The following is a 21,123-nucleotide window of genomic DNA, read 5'->3' on the forward strand; positions in this document are numbered from 1 at the left end:
AAGTAATCCCATTAACAAAAACCAACTGACCCACAGTAAACTCAGGGCTTCTTGAGATCTGGGAGCCCTCACGCATTGGTTTACTTTGGTCAGTTAGTAAACTAGCCTTGTTCACTAGTACTGAACCTCATTATTATTATAACCTCAATCATTATTTTCATATAACCCCACACAAGCTCTGATGTAGCATTCACATCACTCTTAGTCATCATGCTACTAGTTTCACCTCTTACAAGACAACCAGCTCACAATGTAAGATATGCTGTGTCCGAAATCACTATACTTTAGAGAGCACTATACGTACACGTAAATTCCACAAAGGAACAAAAAGTGTTGATGGCATGTACACTAAATTTCTGCTAGCAATCCCTCAATGAATTTTGTCGCATTTTACAGATGCAAAAATGACTGCAGAGTGACGCTGCACCAATCTGTCACTGACACTATTGACAGTCAAGTAAAGTAAGTAAGTAAAGTTGTGAATGAGTGAACGAGACACAATTAATTGGACAAAATAATTTTGGACAATAGACATTTGAACAATAGACAGAGTGTGTTTCCCAAAATATAAATAAAGATGCTCATTGACTTCTTGAGGGATGTGGTATAATTTCTATATGTTGCATGGCTCATCATAGATTAAATAAAACTTTGATAGTGAAATTGGAGTGTGGACATCAGTCAGGACAAACCTGGGACAGATGTGAATGAAGGTTATACCGAGCTACACAGCAATCAAGAGATTTGTCAGCCAACGTCCTCTTCACTGCCCAACAAAAGCACCCCAGCTGTCAATCTACAAACAAAACAAAGAGCAGGATGCTGGAAGCTGATTCTGTCCCCTCAACAAGTCAAACCCCCCCTACCCTTCCCCACCCTCCCCCAAATATCTAAAAAGGTGACATTGCAGTGCCCCTTTGGTCTGTAGCTGGTGGCCTGTCAGGTCTGTTTGATGTGAGTGAGCGGGAGTGGAGGCGGGAGGGCTGGACAGTAACATGCAGTGACATTGGTCACCCCCGTCCGTCTGGGCTCAAGAAGGACGGCCCTGACAATGATTGATAGCTGCTATTCATTTATAGATCCAGAGGAGAGGAACCGGGAGGCAGCAGACACACTGCTGGTCCTGGGTTTGATGGTCAAAAGCATTTGGGGCTATTTAGCACATGGCTTTCTTTTTATGTGGACTGACCATGAAACACATCTAGATGTTTCTGTCATTAGTGAAGATCACTGATGCCCTGACACCTAACCATTCGAGTCTACACCACTGCATACCTTATCATGAAGATACACTTCCTAACGCAATTGTGGTGGGATTGCTGCCTGCTGAAAAATTGATGCTGAGCTTCATGGATGGACAGCCGGGAGTCACTGCATTACTAGAAATGCTGGAAGCTAGAGTGCATTTCTTTATGTACAGCTAAGAGCTGAAAATCATTGCTTGAAAAATGGCTTGGAGCTAAACTGCATTGCTAGCTTAATGTTCTGGGTTTAAATCCGGGCTACTCCACAGACCTCCTGTGGAGGTCATGTTACCATCAGGGAGCTTTCGATTTGTCTGTGTTTGTCTTGGCCAAAAATACGGACACCCCTGCATGTCTGTCACATAATGCACTACTTCTCCCAGAAAAGTGTTGTAATTACAAATGATTTGGAATTCTCATGTTTATTTCTTTTGTTTGCAAACAACAACAAAAAAAAGCTGAGAAAAAAACGCAAATCTGAGATATTCCACACAGACCTCAAATACTGGACTGGACAAAATTATTGGCCAACTGCTCCAGGTCTTTGAGATTTGATGGGTGCTCCAGCTTTGAGATTTGATGGGTTGCTTCTCCCAACTGCTGATTTAGACTGATTTCTGGACTCACTGCTGGCCACTTCAGAACTCTCCAGCTGTTTGTCTTCAACCACTTTTGGTTGCTTTTTGAAGTATGCTTTAAAAGGACCCAGCTTTCTGTCACTGGGCCCTACATTGCACCCCAGCATTCTTTGGTTGTCTTCAGATTTCATCATGTTATGCACATAGTCAAGACATCCGGTGCTTGAAGTAGCCCCAAAACATCAGTACTGTAGACTGCAGGGGCCGTGTTCTTTTCTTTGAGGGCCTCATTTCTTTTTCTGAAAACAGAATCATGAGGTGCTTTACCAAAAAGCTTAATTTTAGTCTCATCTGTCCACAGGACATTCTCCCAGAAGGATTTTGGCTTCCTCAGGAAAGGTTTGTTTCTATGTCAGCAGCGGGGTCCTGCTGGGTCTCCTACCATGGCGTCTCTTTTCATTCAGATGGCAACAGACACTGTTGTACCCTGCGTCTGCAGGTCAGCCTGAATTGGTTTGGAAGTTGATCGAGGTTCTTTATCCTCTATTTGAACAATCCTTCATTGCAATCTTTCATAATTTTTTCTCTATCATCCACGTCCGGGAAGATTAGCTTTAAAGACATAGGCTGTAAACGTCTTGACAATGTTGCACACAGTGGACACAGGAACATTAAGATCTCTGGAGATGGACTTGTAGCCTTGAGATTGTCCATGCTTTCATAGATTTTGGTTCTCAAATCCTCACACAACTCCATTGTCTTTTTTTCTTTTGACCATGCTCAGTGTGGTACACACAGACACACAACAAATGGCTGAGTCAACATTTCTCCATATTAACTGGTTGTGTGTTTTATATGATTTATATATTGTCAGCAGCTGTGAATTGCTACAGGTGAGTTTAATTACAAATTAAAAGAGTATCACATGTTTGAAATACAATTATTTCTGAAGAATTTGAAAAGGTGCCAATCATTCTGTCCAGTCCATTTTTGGAGTACTGTGTGGAATGTCTCAGATTTGGCTTTTTTCTCTGCTTTTTTTGTGTGTTGTTCCAAAGCATTTGTAATTGTGACAATTTTCTGGGATAAGTAGTATATTATGTGACAGACATGAAGGGGTGTCCACATTTTTGGCCATGTCTGTATATACACTCACCAGCCACTTTATTAGGTACACCTGATCAATTGCTTGTTAACACAAATAGCTAATCAACCAATCAAATGGAAGGAACTTAATGCATTTAGGCCTGTAGACGACTTGCTGAAGTTCAAAGCGAGCATCAGAATGGGGAAAAAAGGGGATTTAAGTGACTTGGAACATGGCATGGTTGTTGGTGCCAACAACACCAGTGCTCTGAGTATTTCAGAAACTGCTGATCTACTGGGATTTTCACACACAACCATCTCTAGGGTTTACAGAGAATGGTCCGAAAAAGAGAACATATCTGGTGAGCGGCAGTTGTGTGGACAAACCTGGGGGGGTGGCGATAACGCAGTGGATAAGACACATGCCTAGTTGCTCCAGAGGTGTGCAACCTCTGACATATATAGTAATTGTAAGCCGCTTTGGATAAAAGCGTCAGCTAAATGAGTTAATGTAATGAACCTGTCTTGTTGATGTCAGAGGTCAGAACGGAATGGGCAGACTGGTTCCAGATGACAGAAAGGCAATAGTAACTCAAGTAACCACTTGTTACAACCAAGGTATGCAGAATACCATCTCTGAATGCACAACACATTGAACCTTGAAGCTGAAGGGCTACAGCGGCAGGAGACCACACCAGGTACCACTCCTGCCAGCTAAGAACAGGAAACTGAGGGTTCAGTTCACACCACCAAAATTGGACAACAGAAGATTGGAAAAAAGTTGCCTTGTCTGAGTCCTGATTTCATCTGCAACATTCAGATGGTAGGGTCAGAATTTGGCGTAAACAACATGAAAGCATGGATCCATCCTGCCTTGTATCAGCGGTTCAAATTTGCAGCAACTGCGTGATGCAATATGGACCAAAGTATCTGAGGAATGTTTTCAACACCTTGTTGAAAGTATGCCATGAAGAATTAAGGCAGTTCTGAAGGCAAAAGGGGGTCTGACCCGGTACTAGCAAAGTATTCCTAATAAAGTGGCCAGTGAGTGTATATTGTTAGAAAGAGGAGACTCTGCTGAATGTATAGTTTTGAAAAATGTGTTTGTGGTGTCAAAAATGAGGGCTATAGAGCTAAGTTAGGAAACCCTTTTTTCAGCTTCCCTCCTGAAAATTCTGGTCTCAGTAACATTGGAGTCATTGGGGCAGTTGAATGGTACTCCTGTCACTTTAAGGCTCAGAGCACAAAGGTCCATTGTGACATTATTTGCTCATTCATATTTTTTCTATGTTTTGGTGAAAAAATTATTATTATTATTCTATAAAAAACTGACTGCAGATGGAGAGTTTGGTCAGTCACTGTAAGCTGAAAAATTAAATATTAATGATAGTATGGTAGTGCCTATGAAAGGGTTCATTTAAATGTGCAAATATACATTTATTTACATGGAAGTGACTGAGCATGTCAAGTGTCTTTCAGCGATCAGATCATAGTAGTCTGGTTGAGACGCCATATGGCGACGTGTTTGTGAGTCTGGTGGACCTGATGCTCTGTTAATGTCGACCAGACGGCAGCATGAACAGACCATGGCCTGGCTGGTTGTGGTCCTTTATGATGTTACACGCTAACCTAAGGCATTGTGTGTTGTAGATGCCTTGCACAGAAGGAATATGGCAACTGATTATACACTGCTGTCTTCACCACCCTCTGGAGGGCCTTATGATCAGTAGCAGAGCAGCTGCCATACCAGACAGTGATGCAGCCTGTGAAGATGCTCTTAATGGTGCAACTGTAGAATTTTTGCAGACATACCAAACTTCTTGAGTATCCTCAAGAAGTATAATAACTTTTGGGCACTTCTGCTTGCCTAGACCATGTAAGGTCATCCTTGATGAACACACCAAGGAACTTTACCAACATCGATGTGTCTGGGGGCGTGCCCTCCCCTCTTCAGTTTCCTGAAGGCCACGATCATCTCCTTAGTTTTGCTGACGTTGAAAGAGAGGTCGCTGTCCTGTTGCCCTCTCGGTAAGCCTTCTTATTTTTGTAAGAGATGAGACCCAGGATGGTGGTGTCGTCTGCAAACTTGAAAATGACGTTAGAGCTGTGTGGGGCCACACAGTCATACGTGAACAGGAAGTACAGGAATGGGCTGAGTATGCAGCCTTGGGGGGCTCCGGTGCTCAGAGTCAGTGCAGAGGACTCCAACCTGTCCCTGTAGTCCCGTTTTGCATCTTTGATGGCTTTCCTTAAGTCATATTTGGATTTCCTCAGAGCCTCCAGATCCCCAGAGCTGTAGGCAGAGGAACGTGGTCTGAGCTTAGCACAGACATTACCATAAATCCAGGGCTCTTAGCTGGGGAAAGACCTTTAACTCTTTAACTCTCTGACTATATGCTGGGAGTATGTGTATTCATTAATGTCTCCATCAGAAGCAGCACAGAACATCTGTCAGTCCCACATAAATACTGAAAAAAATAATATCTGGTTTCTATTAGGTGCAAACCCTTTACTGCACAGTAGTGACTTATTCAGGTCTACTTAACTTGGAATTAACTCGAAGGATCACATGCATACGTTATAACCATTATCTTACCCTAAACAACACACAATAAATATGTCGCAACAGTTTACATTAGGGATGAAGCAATTACCGGATTTCACTATTAACCGCGCTTTAAAACGTTACGGTTAATTAATCGTAAAGGCACCGCTACACAGAGTGTTTCTGTTGCACGGAACGAAACTGTGGCAACTTGTACAAAACGAAAACAAAGTTACAGGAGCGGTGCACCAGCGTAAGTGTCGTGCTTATCAGAGGCTACTGTACACTGGCTAAACTATGGCAGAGGGACCAAACAGTGAAGCTTTAGTTCCACCAAAGAAACGGCTGAAGTCGGCAATGTGGGAGCACCTAGGGTACACCAAGACTGACCAAGGCGTTACTGAAGATGACAGATCACCTGTTCAAAAACTTGCCGTTAAAGGGTTCCTGCTAAAGGAGCGAATAACTACATTAAACTTGATGCAGCACCTGCGGGATCACCACCCAGCTTTGCACGCCCAAGTAAAGGTAGGCCTAATACATTATATTGAATAGCGTAGCAAGTTGGTAGGGAATTAAAAATAAACGTGTTATAGACTTTCAGGACTATAGGCTACCAATGAAATGCATTTCAGTTAACACTGCACTCAATTTCTTTCTATCGTTTTCGCTAAAACATATGTATGGATGAGAGTTGATGACAGATGACAATTACCCTTATTTTATAGAAATATAATTGAAATGAAACCGTGATTATTTCTATGACAATAACAGTACCAACAAAATCTAATAATCGTAATCATTGCATCCCTAGTTTACATGCAGTAAATGCCATAACACACACACCGGAGACATCATACGGACAGAGGGCGTAGTCATGGCACAGTAGTCAAATGTTTGTAATTTTCTCAAGAAATGAGACATGTCTACGTCAAGCAGCAACCATGGGTCCTGAAAAATAAAGCCAGTGACAAAAACTGAGGTTCTCATCAATGACCACTTGAGGCCAAGTCCTAAAGCTAGTCTAGTTTTCTGCTTGCTCCACCCACACCACCTGTTAGCCCATTTTCTGATTAGCGGAGTCAGGCACTGCCAAGATGTCCAGTGCAGTGCAGCGATTCTCTGCATTAATTGAAAATACTTGAACAGACCACTGTGACATGTCCACCAATGTGTCCCTGAGCAACACATTTAAGCCCTACTTGCTCCAGAGGCGTGTGACTTTTGACATAAATAGCAATTGTAAGTCGCTTTGGATAAAAGCGTCAGCTAAATAAATAAATGCAATGTGTTGGGTTTCAAGATGGCACGGATTATGATCTCAGATAACATTTACCAGAGAAGAGCTCTTAAACACTGGACTTTCAACTGTTCACACTATTCCACCGCTCCTTATTGAACCTGGAACTTCCCCGGAGTTATTATTTGGAGGAGCAGCAGCTCTGTACAGGATCTACCAGAGACGCCAAAGGTGAAAGGCTATTGCTCTGTTCCCTGTGCAGCCTTAGGACTCTCTGATCACTGTCTGGTTCATCTTATCCCAACATACAGGCCGAGACTGAAATCTATTACAGGCCTGTTTTGACTGCACTGACTGGAGTGTTTTTGAGGCTGCAGCCACTGACCTGGACGAGCTAACTGACACTGTCACATCTTACATCAGTTTTTGTGAGGACATGTGTGTGCAGACTAAAACCTTCTGCACATACAACAACCAAAAATCCTGGTTCACAGCGACACTCAGGCAGCTTAGCAAGACCAAAGAGGAGGCCTTCAGAAGTGGGGACAGAGTCCTGTACAACCAGGCCAGGAACACTCTGACTAAGGAGATCAAAGCAGCAAAGAGGGGCTACGCTGAGAAGCTAGGAAACAGCTTCACAGCCAGTGACCCTGCGTCAGTGTGGAGAGGCCTGCAGACACTCACTAACTACAGGAGACCATCCCTCAACACTGCTGGTACTCAACAACTGGCTGACAAGCTGAATGGTTTCTATTCTAGGTTTGAGAAGTCCACAGTCACAAGTCTCCCCCGCTCCAACACCATCTTCAAACAATCACCTTCCCCCACTGCCACTCTCTCACCCCCTCTCTCTGACCCCTCACCTGTACTCACGATTTGTGAAGAGGATGTGCGCCAGCTCTTCCAGAGCAGAAGATCAGGAAGGCTCCTGGCCCAGACAGCGTGTCACCATCCTGTCTGAAAATCTGTGCAAACAAGCTGGCCCCCATCTTCACATAGATCTTCAACAGATCACTGGAACTGTGTGAAGTTCCCTCCTGCCTCAAACGCTCCACAATCATCCCGGTCCCCAAAAAACCCTCCATCTCTGGATTAAATGACTACAGGCCTGTCGCCCTGACATCTGTAGTGATGAAGTCCACTGAAAGACATTACAGGCCCCATGCTGGACCCCCTGCAGTTTGCCTACAGGGCTAACAGGTCAGTGGATGATGCTGTCAACTTGGGACTGCATTACATCCTGCAACACCTCGACTCTCCAGGGACATATGCTAGAATCCTGTTCGTGGATTTCAGCTCGGCGTTCAACATCATCATCCCAGACATCTTCCACAACAAACATCCGCTGCTCTTCCCCCTCCACACCAACAACTGCACCTCAGGAGACCCATCTGTCAAACTCCTGAAGTTTGCTGAATGTACTTCCTGCGCCAGCTCAGGAAGCTCAATCTTCCAAAAGGAGCTGCTGATCCACCTTTACACAGCCATCATCCAGTCAGTTCCCTGCACGTCCATCACTGTGTGGTTTGGATCTGCCAACAAAAAGGACAGGAGCAGACTACAACAGACAGTCAGGACTGCAGAAAAGATCATCGGTGCCAACCTGCCCTCCATTCAGGAGCCAGGAAACATCACTGCAGATCCATCTCACCCCGGACACAACCTGTTCCAGCTTCTCCCCCCTGGTAGGCGCTACAGAGCACTGTACGCCAAAACCAACAGACTTAGAAACAGTTTCTTCCCACAAGCCATCACTCTGATGAACAGCTGACTCTGACTCACAGTGTCAGGAACAATTCCTGTGCAATAACCCAGCAACTCTGTCTCTAATCAGCCACCTGTTTACTTGTTAACACTTAACATTTATTCCTCATTCTCTACTTCAGAGCTGTTCATACTGTTCATATTGTATATTGTATATACTGTATGCCAAATCCACCAACCTCAAGTACATAACACCTGGACATAATACTTATTTATTCCAGCATCCTTTGCACTATGCTCCATCACACTGTGTACATGTATGCATGTATGTGTATGTGCACCTGTATACCACATCCACCTCCGACATGTACATAATAATAATTTACTCCTGCATCCTTTGCATTCTGCTCATTGCACTATTACACTATTGTCTCAATCTGTCTATTTTGTTTTTGTTATAGTGTGTATATATGTGTTCTCTATACTGTACCCTGTGTTTGATTCTATTACTGGAATATTGTATAAGTAAGCACATTGTGAGCAATGTACAACCCAGAGTCAAATTCCTTGTATGTGTACACATACCTGGCAAATAAATATTCTGATTGTGATGTAAAAAAGCATTGGGAATTTGGAGAGGGAACATAAGACTTATTGATCTTTATCTTATTTATTTACCATATTTACCATTATTGTGGCAGCAACTGGGCGGCACAGTAAGAAGGTCGCGAGTTCAAACCCCCGTTGCCTCAGCCTTTCTGTGTGGAGTTTGCATGTTCTCCCCGTGTCTGCGTGGGTTCTCTCCGGGTGCTCCGGCTTCCTCCCACCATCCAAAGACATGCAGACTAGGTTAATTGAGGTGTGAGTGTGAGCGTGAGTGGTTGTTTGTCTATGTGTGGCCCTGCAATGGACTGGCGACCTGTCCAGGGTGTACCCCGCCTTTCGCCCGATGTCAGCTGGGATTGGCTCCAGCCCCCCGCGACCCTGTACGCAGGATAAGCGGTTGACGATGGATGGATGGTGGCAGCAACCTCTAGTGGCCGTACAATGGTAGCAAAGGAGGTTTACATATTATAAATAGGCAGAAGTTAAGTGCAAGGTTTGGATGGGTCAAACCCTGGACTCTGGAGAACGTTATTCAAGTCCCATGTGAAACAAAGTAAATGTTCAGTTATTTTGAGTTTTAAGTTAAATAGCATTAGTGACAAATAGCATTAACCGCATTAAATAGCATTAGTGACCGCCACATGACCTGGTGACTTTGTCACGTGACTTCCATAATTTACTTACTTTAACTCAAACCACAATGTTTTCCTAAACCTAACCAAGTATGTTTTGTTTCTTAAACCTAACCAAACTACTGTTTAACAACATTAACCTCAGGTCATGTGACTTACATAAGGTAGTTAATATTTGTCATTTTGAGAGGAATGGACAAACGCCACCGATATGGCACCAATTTAAGAAACGCTCATTTGTGTCGGTCACTGGCTCAGCATGGATAAACAAGCTATGTTGCCGTTTAGGTTGGAGAACTTGCTGGGTGTTCGGGGTGTATTTTACTGTAGGAAAAAGTCATTGTTAAGAGGCAGAGTTGGATGATTGAGGGTTCCATAGGCTGTAGTTCTGTGTGGTACTTCAAGTAAGATGGTGATTTTTTCAGTGTTGTTCCGAGAGCTCTAGCATCTTTCTCTAACCTTAACCAAGCAATCTGAGTTGTCTAACCAGAACCATAAAAACCTGCTTTAGTTGCCAGAAGTATGGTACAGGAGATTTAATAAAATATGTTAGCAGTGTTAGCAATCATTTAGAGTTATAGGAGATTCAGAATATCCGTCCCTTGTAAGAATTAGCATTCATATGCACATATTTGCCATTAAAAAGAAGATAGAAGTAGAGAGATGAAAGAATTTGTAAACTATATTAGACAGAACAAAAAGCCTCTCAAACTTTATAATCTCACTCAAGCTACAATATAATTTTAATGTTTTATGACACAAAAATATGTCAAACCTAATTAAACATCAGAACAAGAAAAGGAGTAAACTGTGAAGATCAATTTCACCTCTCTGCTGCTAAAAACATAACTCACTTAAATCTGTCTCTGTTACAATGTTTTACAGCAGTCTGTTTTAATTTGGGTAGGGGGTGACATGATGTTATATTATTCATTTCGCTGATCCAGGTGTGAACTGACAAGTAGTTATTTGGTAACATTGACTGATTGCTGCCTGATTTAATTGTGCAGCAACCACACTGTATTATTCATGGTGTGGCACTTTTAACTTGGTAATTACCAGCTGCTGGGACACAGTGGGACACCAGTGGTTATGTGTAAAAACAGCTCGCTCAGTAAATTCACTTACACAACGCACACAAGAAGTAGTTAATCACTTATTGGGTGCATTGGTCTGCACTCTCTTGGGTTAGTTATGCTGTTTTGTGCATTTTGTGTTGATACAGTCTGTTGACATTTTCTTGAAAACTTTATTTCTTTTTTGGTAATCTTTTTAACTAAATTATCTGGCTAAAGGAAGCAATTTGGTAATGCCTTCATTTATGAGGTTATGTCATAGGTTGATGTCTACCTAACATGAAACATGGTTACATTCACGAACATTCCTGGAAAATTATTTTGTAACAAATGTTGTAATTCAGTTTTTACCTCGATAAAACCTTGTACTTCAAACCGCTGTGCAGCATTTTGGAGTCTAATAAGCCTTTAAATACATTCATCTGTTACTGGACTTCCTGGATTGTATCTCTCGGGTGCCTTAAAGATGCAGTAAGCGATTCTGGAGACATCCACCAAACATCACGACTGGAATAGTGTTGTGTGGCTCAGTCCAAGCAACTTTGTTTGTTTCCCATTTACAGAGACAGTGCACACACACAGAACGGACAGCTAGTGGACCGTGAGGAAATACTTGCTAAATTTGACAAAAATATTTATTTTGGATTAGAATCGCTTACTCCACATTTAATAGTCTCGTCCTGTGTTGAATGTTGCTTTAACGTTACCTGGTCCGTACTTGTAAAATATCCACCGCGACTTGTAACGTCATTTCAAGTTTTTAACGGAGTGAAGTCTGTTGGTGCGTTCCATTTGACATGGGAAGTCGGAATTTCCGAGTTCCCAGTTGGAACTTTCAGCTGGAACGCCCCCTGAAGTTGGATTTCCGACTCGGAAAGTCGGGACAACCGCACTACCCCGACTTTGTGATCCAAGATGGCTGTCGGGGTATCGACAGTTAGTGAAAGCTGTAGTTTATACTGTTTATTAGCACTTCTGCATACTTGTGACTCATATAAATGTTCGTACACAAAGTGCTGTCCAGCTGCTGTCTGTGGACATGTTGCTACAGTGTTTAGTGTGAGTAAATACCGCAAAATGCGTTTTTTTAATCAACCGGCGTATCAATAGCTAACCTGGCTAATTGTAAACAAACAGCTGGGCGGGCGAGGTTTTCCGACTTGTTGCCTGGAATGCCGTCAACTCGGGTGTGACGTCATTCCCAGCTCCGACCTCCGACTTCCGAGGTAAAACGAAAGCAGCATGTGCGAATGAACACACGCATCAACCCCGCTACCTACCTACTTCATTAAAACAGACAGAATTTTAATTAACACCAAGGACAGAGGGTGCAACTTGGTGTACACTTGACAAAGAGTTTGTCACGGTCAGCAGTGTATTTCATTCACTTTTGGAGTCATGCACCTGGAACTCTCTGAGGTTGAAACTCAGTTCCGAGCAGTCTGGAACGCAGCATGAGTAGCATAGAGCTGCTCAGTGTTTGTTTCTACCTCCTCCCAGGAGTTGGAGTCAGGTGTATGGGAGTCCAGAGAAGACCAGCTGCTTGTCATCAGCCAATCACCTCTGCTACTTATTTTCGCTTCACTTCCACTCATAGCCAGATTGTAGACAGTACTTCCTAGTCAATTTTAACCTCAATTTCCTGTGTTGGTAGACTCCTGTCCTGCACCACTCCTGCCTCACCTGGAAAAACAGACCTTGCTGTCTAGTCTGAAGCCCTTTAAAACTCCACTCTGGATTCTGCCCTCCCAAATACCTCAGACTCTGCCCCTTCCCTGCACAGAAACATTTGTGGGTGCTTCTCAAGTCTCTTAATTGCATCCACGTTTCTCTCACTTGCATGGGGATGCATGGAGAGACGCAAGAAAACCAAGCCAGGAGAGAAGGGATGAGGAAATATGTTTTTAGAGACATGAGACGCCCTTTCCTCCGAAGCGTCACGTGAAGCGACCTCCGTTTCTGATGACGGTGGCAGCTGATCAGCGCCTACACACTTTTGATGAAGTTTGTGTCTGCACACATGCACTTTTCTGATATTAATAAAGTCTCAGTTATCAGTGCAGAGCAGCATGATTCTCTCTGTAGCTGTTACCAAACACCTGCAAATCAATAATAATAATTATATTATAATATTATAGGTTAGGCCAACTGTAGGCCCTGTGTCCTGCTCAGAGGCACAGGATCATTTCTACAGGCACAATGCTTAGGCTAAATTATCTGCATTTATATTTATTGATTCTGATTGTGAATTCGTTATTGAATAACCTGGAATATGTTCATGCTGTCTTGGGATTAATTAGGCTGTTTCAGGGAAATTTAAATGATGTAGCCTAACTCATCTCAAAGTCGACGCTCAGTTTTAGGCTTTCCGTTTATTTCCTCATCAGATAACACTACAGAATACAATTTATTTGCAAGTCATGTCACTCCTCACCTATCAATCACTGCGCACCATTATTATAAATCTAAGTTTTCATTCATACTTTCATCAGCTGAATTTAGGCTACTTGCGGAGCCGCCACCTGCTTCAATCAGATGCAGTAGATGAGATTGGCTGGCTTTATTTTCCCTTGCTTGCTTCATTAAAGACTTCAGTGCAGTTTAGTTAGAAGTCCAACTCCTTAGGCTAAGTGTTTACTATTTAGGCTATTGTTGTTTATTTGACTAAACACAGGAATGACCAGCCTCACATGTGACTGAAAAGAAATGAGAGAAATGATGTAAAACATGTTTCTTGCTAACAGACTCTCCGACTGACTTTAATTGTCTCCATAATAAAAGTTGATGGGAGAAATAAAAGAAAAAGAAATAGGCCTTTCTAATAGGCCTAAATGAAGAAAGTTGTGTGTGGGGCTTTTGTTGTTCAGACCTACTATGAAGATTTTAATTAGATAGTGAATCATAAAACAAACCAACTCTTTGCAGTGATGCACTTGAGTTTAATACTATCTGTTGTAATGAATCAGATCAGTCCGATCAGCCACAGTGTCCAATCAATATAACAGCTACGCAATAAGGGGGCGTGTCGGTCAGTAAACTTCCACGAAGGATGCACTGATGTATCCTCGCTCAGAGATCGCTCCTAGGTCCTTGCGCAAATAAGAGCTTTGGGACGGCCTGCCAGATGGCAGCCTGCAACAACTTCCGGTTCAAGCGAGGATCGAGGAAACGACAAATAAGAGACTTGAGAAGAACCCTGTGAAATAACCTTGGTATTATTTGCATTTCTGACTCTGTGTTCTCTGTCTGCACAGGGGTTTGAAAACAAATGAGCTCAGCTTTAGCAGTGAAGAAGCGCTTAAGATTCTGCGAACCTTTTCTTCCATATTATTTTCTCAGTCCTCATTAATTTGTACAATTCAATTTTGAAGCAAAGAACCTTGGCTAGATGACATGTGGTAATTTCCATCCATTTACCTAGGACGCAATTCTTCCGAGTTTACAACTTATGTGAAATAAAAAATAACTAAATATGAAACAACTTGCAGTTCAACTGTTTCAAAACAATTAAACATGTTCAAAGTGATCTAATTGTGAAAGGCTTCTGTCCCAAATTGAATGAGTACATCATCAAAGAAAACCTTCCTTGTGAATAAAAATACACCACATTTGCACAATGGTACAGTCAGATCCTAAATGAGGTCGGCTTGTGAGGATTCTTTAAATGGAGGTGATATAGCAACCATCACAGATCGTTAAAAATAGACATGCTATAGCTCTGCAGCAATCACAAAGATGAAGTCCTCATGGGAAAAAAAACCTTTATGAAAGTTAACCCTGAACTGTAGCATTTTAGTAGGCTGATCTAGTCAGTCCCTTTACAGATGACAAATATGCAGACAGACGCACAGCCAAAGCAAATACTTTCGGCATGCATGTTAAATTACATAGAAGTTAGTATGTCTTTCTGTCCTCAAACAGAAATAACCAACAGAAAGGTTTTTTAAAAGAGGAAGAGCATGGGACAACAAAAGGAGGAAAGTGAAAGAAAGGGGAGGAAAGCACTTACCCTTTAATCCAGCTACAAGATAGCGGGGTCAGGGTTTAGAAGAAGAAGAAGAAGAAAAGGAAGAAGATACAGAGAAACATAAAGACACACAGCAAAGCCACCAACACTTACAGCAGTTCTACAACAAAGAGCGAAGCAGCAAATGGAGACAGAATAACAGTAACAGTTGGAAACATATATGTCATAAATGTTGTGAGGACAACTGTGCAGTAGGAGACAGAGTGGGACATCAAGAACAAGAGAGAACAAGAAGCTGAGTAATAAAAAGGAGGGTCTAAACTGCTTTTTATTCTACTTATTGATCACTGATTGCTACAGTATACACTTACTATACAGTAAGTGGGCTTCTAATGCTACTATAGGAATAATATAAAGCATTAAATGTGGCTGCAACAGACAAGTGTATCCCATTTTTTAACATTGAGTTCAATCAATCGATGTCACTTGTGCTGCCAATTTCTGGCCTGACAGGGGGCCTTCAAGTTAACTGTTTGAAATGCAACAATTATAGAAATGCAGGGCCAAATATTTTCCTAAAAATGTCGAAATGGATGCTGCATCATCAAGTTAGAAAATAAAAAAATTATAGACAACAACATGGTTGCATCCTGTTTGAGGAGAAGCATTTGTGTGGTATGAGAACTAAAAGACTAGTCAGAATCTGAGTGTTGAACACTCACAGAACTGAGAGATGGGTGCATCAAGCTGTGGCGTCGTGCTCCCCCTCGAGTTGAGTTTCTGGACCTGGGTGGGAGGAACTGGCTTATGGGACTGGCCGGTAGCTCGGTACATGGCTTGGACCCATAGGATCCGATCCTGCTCATCATCACTGGCAAAGATCACAGTGTCGCCCTCTTTCACAGCGTTGAAGAACGTCCGACCGCCATCTAGACCTAAAGGATGGACGGAGGAAGAGGAAGCTTTGTTTATGTTTATGTGTTAACAGGATCACGCATTCCTGTTTGTGTAGATACGTCAGAATAAAACACCAAAAAAAATGACATGACTATTTAAAAAAAGTCTCATCATCAGCACATTGTTTGTTATGAGGTTATCACAGAATGTCATGAGTTACATTCACAAGCAGTTTTAAAACTTATTGTGGTCACTTGCTCCAACACTCACAAGACCTCTCCTAAAACTCAAGCTAAGATCAACAGGATTACATTCATTAGAAGTAGCGAGGGATGGAAAGGCAATTTATCTGTTTTTTTTAAATGGTTATATAGAAGTCTGTTTAAATCTATAGGACACCTTTAATCACTTCCTTGTTGGATCCATGTTCAGTTTGTACACCCCCCCACAGTCCTGAGAACAGGTATAATCAGGCAACAAACGCCTATGTGGGTGGACTGTGCGTGTACAGGAACGTTAACAACAAATTGAACTTCAAATTGTGACACTTCCACTGCGTTGCTTGTTGTTATGCACTGCGCAGCTGTGTCATGTGGTTTCTGTTACCTGGTTGAGGGTCGGTGTAGTCCACGGTGTAGCCATCCAGTTGGAGAAGCTCTACAGGCTCTGCCTTCTTCTCTCTGTAGCTGCACATGGCAAAGGTGTACTGACTCACCTGCTCCAATCACAGAGAGGGGAAAAGTTCATTCATCAGCTGGCTCAGTGCATTAATATGGTGGTAAGTTAGCTGTTAACCTTTTGTTTTGTATGTTTTAATTCACATCAGTTAAACATAAAAACAAGCACACATCACCACATGACAACATCAGGATCAGGGGAAAGCATTAGCAGCAGGCAATAACAAAAACACAGCATGTAAAAAATTACCACATTATGAAATTGAAACTTCACTGTCCCTCGGAGGGGAAGTTCTTCCTAAAGAAAATGTCAAAAACCTTACTAACCCTCTGCTACAATAAACTTGAAAATCTACAATCTTTCAAAGACTTTCCAGTATCATAAAGAAATGCAAACTGATGTCACAATTCCATGTCAAGTCACATCTTTTCAACCTCCCTCCAGGAGGCAGATACAACATGGCAGGACCAAACAGATGAAGCATTGACTCAGATTCCAAAGAGCAAAACATTTGAATCAGAAACACCTTAAATCTTGCATAGCTACATTTGTTTAAGCATATACCATTTGCAAAGGCTAGTCTGGAAATATTTAAATTAGGATAGTAAAAGTTTTAAATGCATTCAGCTTTAGTATTAACGTGTACTGTAGGTAGGTTTAATTCTTGTTGCTTATTTATTTATTGAATTAAACGTGACAGCCACCTGTGAGAAATATGAACATATGTGCAGTTGAGCTGCTTGGAGTGTGAGGAATATTAAATATGTTCATGTGTTTGTAACAGTTGTTAGGTGGTGTATGGTTGCTACAGGCTGGTGGGCTGGAGTCGAGTGCTTACAATGTGTATGGATGTTAGAGTAATTAGGCATCAACTTAAATATGAGGTGCTGTAGTGAAGTAAGATTAGTGTACAGTTAGTACTTAAGTCTTTTTTGAGTCATGTAGCAATGTTAATGAATGTTTATTTTAATCTATTTACCTTTAACAAACCAGCCTTGATTTTCAAGGAACCTCATTCTCCTTTATTGTTGACATTATTCACCCGTGCATCAAGAGCTCTTTCTGAAGTAAAATTTGAATTATGCAGACTGTGGGCCTTGTTTTGAGGATCTAAGCGCATGGCGGAGGCGCATGTAGGCCGTGACAGAATCTTTTGCTATTTAATGTTGGAAAAAAATTGTCGGCACACCAGGAACGTGGTTCAAAAGGGTCGTGCTCAGTCTGTGAGTTAGTCATGGGTGTGTTGTGGGCGTAACATGCAGTAAAACAATGTCAATAAGTGTTGTCTCCCATTCTCTTTGTAAAATTAGGAGCGCTTCTACCTTGGTGCATTGCTATTTAAATGGCCCATGAATTTCACATTATAAAAACTATTGTAAAATATAAATAAATAAAAATATGCAGAGAGAGAGAGAGCTCATGTGGACGAGCGAGGGAGTGAGGTTTCTATGTAAAGTGTATGAATTACACTGCAGACTGCAGTCTTTAATGATTTACAATCCTGTTGCCGTCTCGTGCATAAATGTGCACAGCGTCTTTGTTAATGGGGAGACGATTCACTCTATTTCACCCCTATGCAAGTCACCTGCTATTAATCAGAAAGTTCATTTTAATGACCAGACCCAAACAATCTTCGGATAAAAATGTGATCTGCACATCACTAGAACCCGGCTATGCAGGCGCATCTTACTAGCTGAATAATGCGCCCTTGAAATAGATATATACTGTGTCATTGACTTTAGAGCAGGTTTTTGTTGGTCAATCGCGCAATCAGTTTCTGCAGCCTCTAGATAGCAATGCAGCAACAATGCAAGTGACCACACCTCATTTTAAGACCAACACTCACATGGGTGCACAGATGAGCGCAAGTACATTTGCTACTTACACAATGTGGGCGCTGGGTGTGAAAATGTAAACTACATCAGTTGGAAACTAGCAATGCAAAACTTGCGCTGCACTGTGCGCTGCTTTGCGCCGGGTGCAAGATAGGGCCCTAAGAGTCTAGAATCATGCAAACATCAGCATGCTAACATGCTCACAATAACAATGCTAAAATGCTGATGTTCAGGCATAATGTTTGGGCACTCTGAGTGTTCCTTGTTTTTGATTAAGAAGAGGGCTAACCCTATATAATTCTTTTGAGCTGAGAAGCATCAGCCCAGTAGAAAGCTAAAACTATGATTTTAAACATACACGTGCAAGACACACAGAGAGGAGAGAGAGGGACCAGAGAAAGAGAGAGAGGAGGGGTACGTATTTCACATGTCCACAGGAACGTGCACAGCAATTTTGGGGTTCAGGTGCTCAAGGGGAAAAAGGGGCACTTCTCATAATTATTTATTTTAAAAAATGTTTTTTTAAACAAAACGTTAAAAATACTAACACATCTCTGACTTATTTACCAATTTACTGTAATTCCGTCAGACACTTGCACTTGTTTCATACTGTATAACAGATTCTTAGTTCATACAGAGACCCTCGTCTTCTTTAGTATTCACTTTTCGGTTTATTACCAGAGCAGGCAAAAGCAAAGGAAACTGTGCGACACAATTTGTTTATTTTGCACAAGGCAATCAATCGTTTTAATTCTTTTGGTGTTATTGGAAAACATAACACTGTCAAAATCAACAAATCGTCACACTAAACTGTGGCATTGGCTTCACACAGACAAGCAACAGAATACTGAATTGCCTGAACACATGAATGTGTGGACCAAATACATTACTATTATAGCTATTATAATTACACTTACACACACACACACACACACACACAATAACTGATGGTGACAAGGACTTAGTTTCACATTTGAGGGAGGGCTGCCTGTATCATGTAAAGATATATCAGCATAAAACAGAATGGACAGTTATTAGATTCCTCATCGAATAATTGTGGCCATAGTCTTGTCACTGCTCCCTGTGTTGGTAACAGGAAGCGTAGTGACACTGTGTTGCTAGCTGGAGCTAGCCTGCTGCTACTGTAGCTGCCAGTCATACCAGCCTGTCGTCACAAATCACCAGGCCTGGCCAATCCGCTGTCGTTGTCACCTCTGCCACTGCAAGTGGCAACTTCTAGCTGCAGCTGCATTCTGTGTGTGTGTGTGTGTGTGTGTGTGTGTGTGTGTGTTAGAGTGTATTGCTCATGTTATGGGGACATAAATCTGTTTCACAGTCACATTGTGGGGACTCATCTGCCTTTTGGGGACAAAACCTTAGTCCTCATAACGTAAATCATAACATTTTGGGGTGATTTAAGGCTTAGGTTAAGGTTCGGGTAAGGGTTACATTTAGGTAAGTAGTGTTTATAGTTAGGTTAAGTCTCCAGGGAATGAATGTAAGCCAATGTAATGTCCCTGAAAGTGACAAACTCTGTGTGTGTGTGTGTGTGTGTGTGTGTGTGTGTGTGTGTGTGTGTGTGTGACAAATGAGATTCCCCACAACAACACTGATGAGACCTAAGGGCAACTAAAGCATGGAGGGAACCGGACCGACTCTCCAGCAGCTCCCTGGCCTCCAGGACACCACAAAGGCAAATCAGAGTCTAAACTACCGACCCCCCCCCCCTCCACCCATACCCCAAAACACCAGCTTCCTCTCGCTCTCTCTCTCTCTCAGCTGTCAGTCAGCACGAAGAGAGACAGAGGAACAGACAGTGATGAAGAATGAGAAAAGAAGAGAGTGAAGAGGATTGCTACAGTCTTTTATATTCACATCATTACAGGAAACACATGGACATGAATACAGATGATTTGCTGGATGTGGCATGTGTGTTCACAAACAAACTTCAGAAGCCAAAAGGAAAAACATCCAAACCCTGACATGGTTAATATTATTTCTGATATTAAAGTAATTGAACTGAAATAAATAGAGCTGGATTAAAATAAATCAACCAAAAGAAAATTAAAATTGAATGAAACTGACATCGTGAAATAAAGCTAAATTATCTGAATTCAGATTTGTTGTATTAAACACAATTGAACGGGAAAAAAATTTAAATAAATAAAAATGCTGAGAAAAAAAAAGAACTAAGAAGAGCTGAAGTAAATCAAAATCAAGTGACCTGAATTAAAATGAAATGAATAAAAGTGAAATGAAGTTAAGTGAATTGAAATGCACTGAATCAAAATGAACTGAACTGATGTGAATTCAAATGTACTGAAATTAACCAAACTGAAATTAATTCAACTGAAATAAAGTGCAGGGAACTGAGTTGAATTTAAGTGAATTTAAATCACTTGACTATAATTAACTGAACTAAAGTGCACTGAACTGAACAAAACGGAAGAGAATTGAATTGAAGCAATTTTAGGGGAATGGAAAGACAGATGGTGGGCACATGTAGAATGAAATTTGGTCCACCATGAGCACACAAGGTTTAGCTGATCTGTAATCTGCCTGAATGCTCTGAGGAGGCCACAACCACTGTACTGATTATGAACTGATGGACAAAGAGGAGGGGGTGATTTAAGGACAAAGAGGAAGACTGGAGGATGAGGAATGAAGAGATGACAGGCAAGTGATAGATGACAGGGAGAAGAGAGAGAGGAGGAGGAGGAGAAAATGAGTCCAAAGTAGAAGACGTGGAGGAAGAAAACGGATATGGACAAAGACAGCAGGACTGAGAAGAGACAGAGGGAGGGAGTGGATGAACAGAGGCGTAACTTCTGAGATGTAGTACGTGTCTTATACTCAGATTTCAATTCCTAATTCAGTCCAAACTGTTGGTTGTACTAATAAGGATACAGTATACGTCGTGTACAGAGTATGTTGTACAATGAAACTGATCTGAACATTTTAAATCCAGAAATATTATGCACCTTCACTTCTAACATGATGTACATTTAACTATATGACAGAGCTGCAGCTCTGTT

At 41.8% G+C, this 21,123-nt stretch overlaps 1 protein-coding gene across 5 annotated transcripts in view; it reads right to left on the bottom strand.

Moving 5' to 3' along the window:
- cadpsa (Ca2+-dependent activator protein for secretion a) overlaps positions 1 to 21,123 on the bottom strand; it is a 202,441-nt gene that overhangs the window by 83,077 nt on the left and 98,241 nt on the right. For all 5 annotated transcript variants that reach the window (XM_038697484.1, XM_038697483.1, XM_038697482.1 and 2 more), the window contains exons 10-11: positions 16,182 to 16,290; positions 15,401 to 15,613 (exon numbers count right to left, since the gene is read on the bottom strand). In XM_038697484.1, the coding sequence (XP_038553412.1) occupies positions 15,401 to 15,613; positions 16,182 to 16,290 (322 nt within the window). The remainder of the gene's footprint in view (positions 1 to 15,400; positions 15,614 to 16,181; positions 16,291 to 21,123) is intronic.

The sequence above is a fragment of the Micropterus salmoides genome, unplaced genomic scaffold (genome assembly GCF_014851395.1).
Source record: "Micropterus salmoides isolate LMB-PRFRI ecotype aquatic unplaced genomic scaffold, ASM1485139v1 Ms_hic_scaffold_4, whole genome shotgun sequence".
Lineage (NCBI taxonomy): Eukaryota > Metazoa > Chordata > Actinopteri > Centrarchiformes > Centrarchidae > Micropterus > Micropterus salmoides.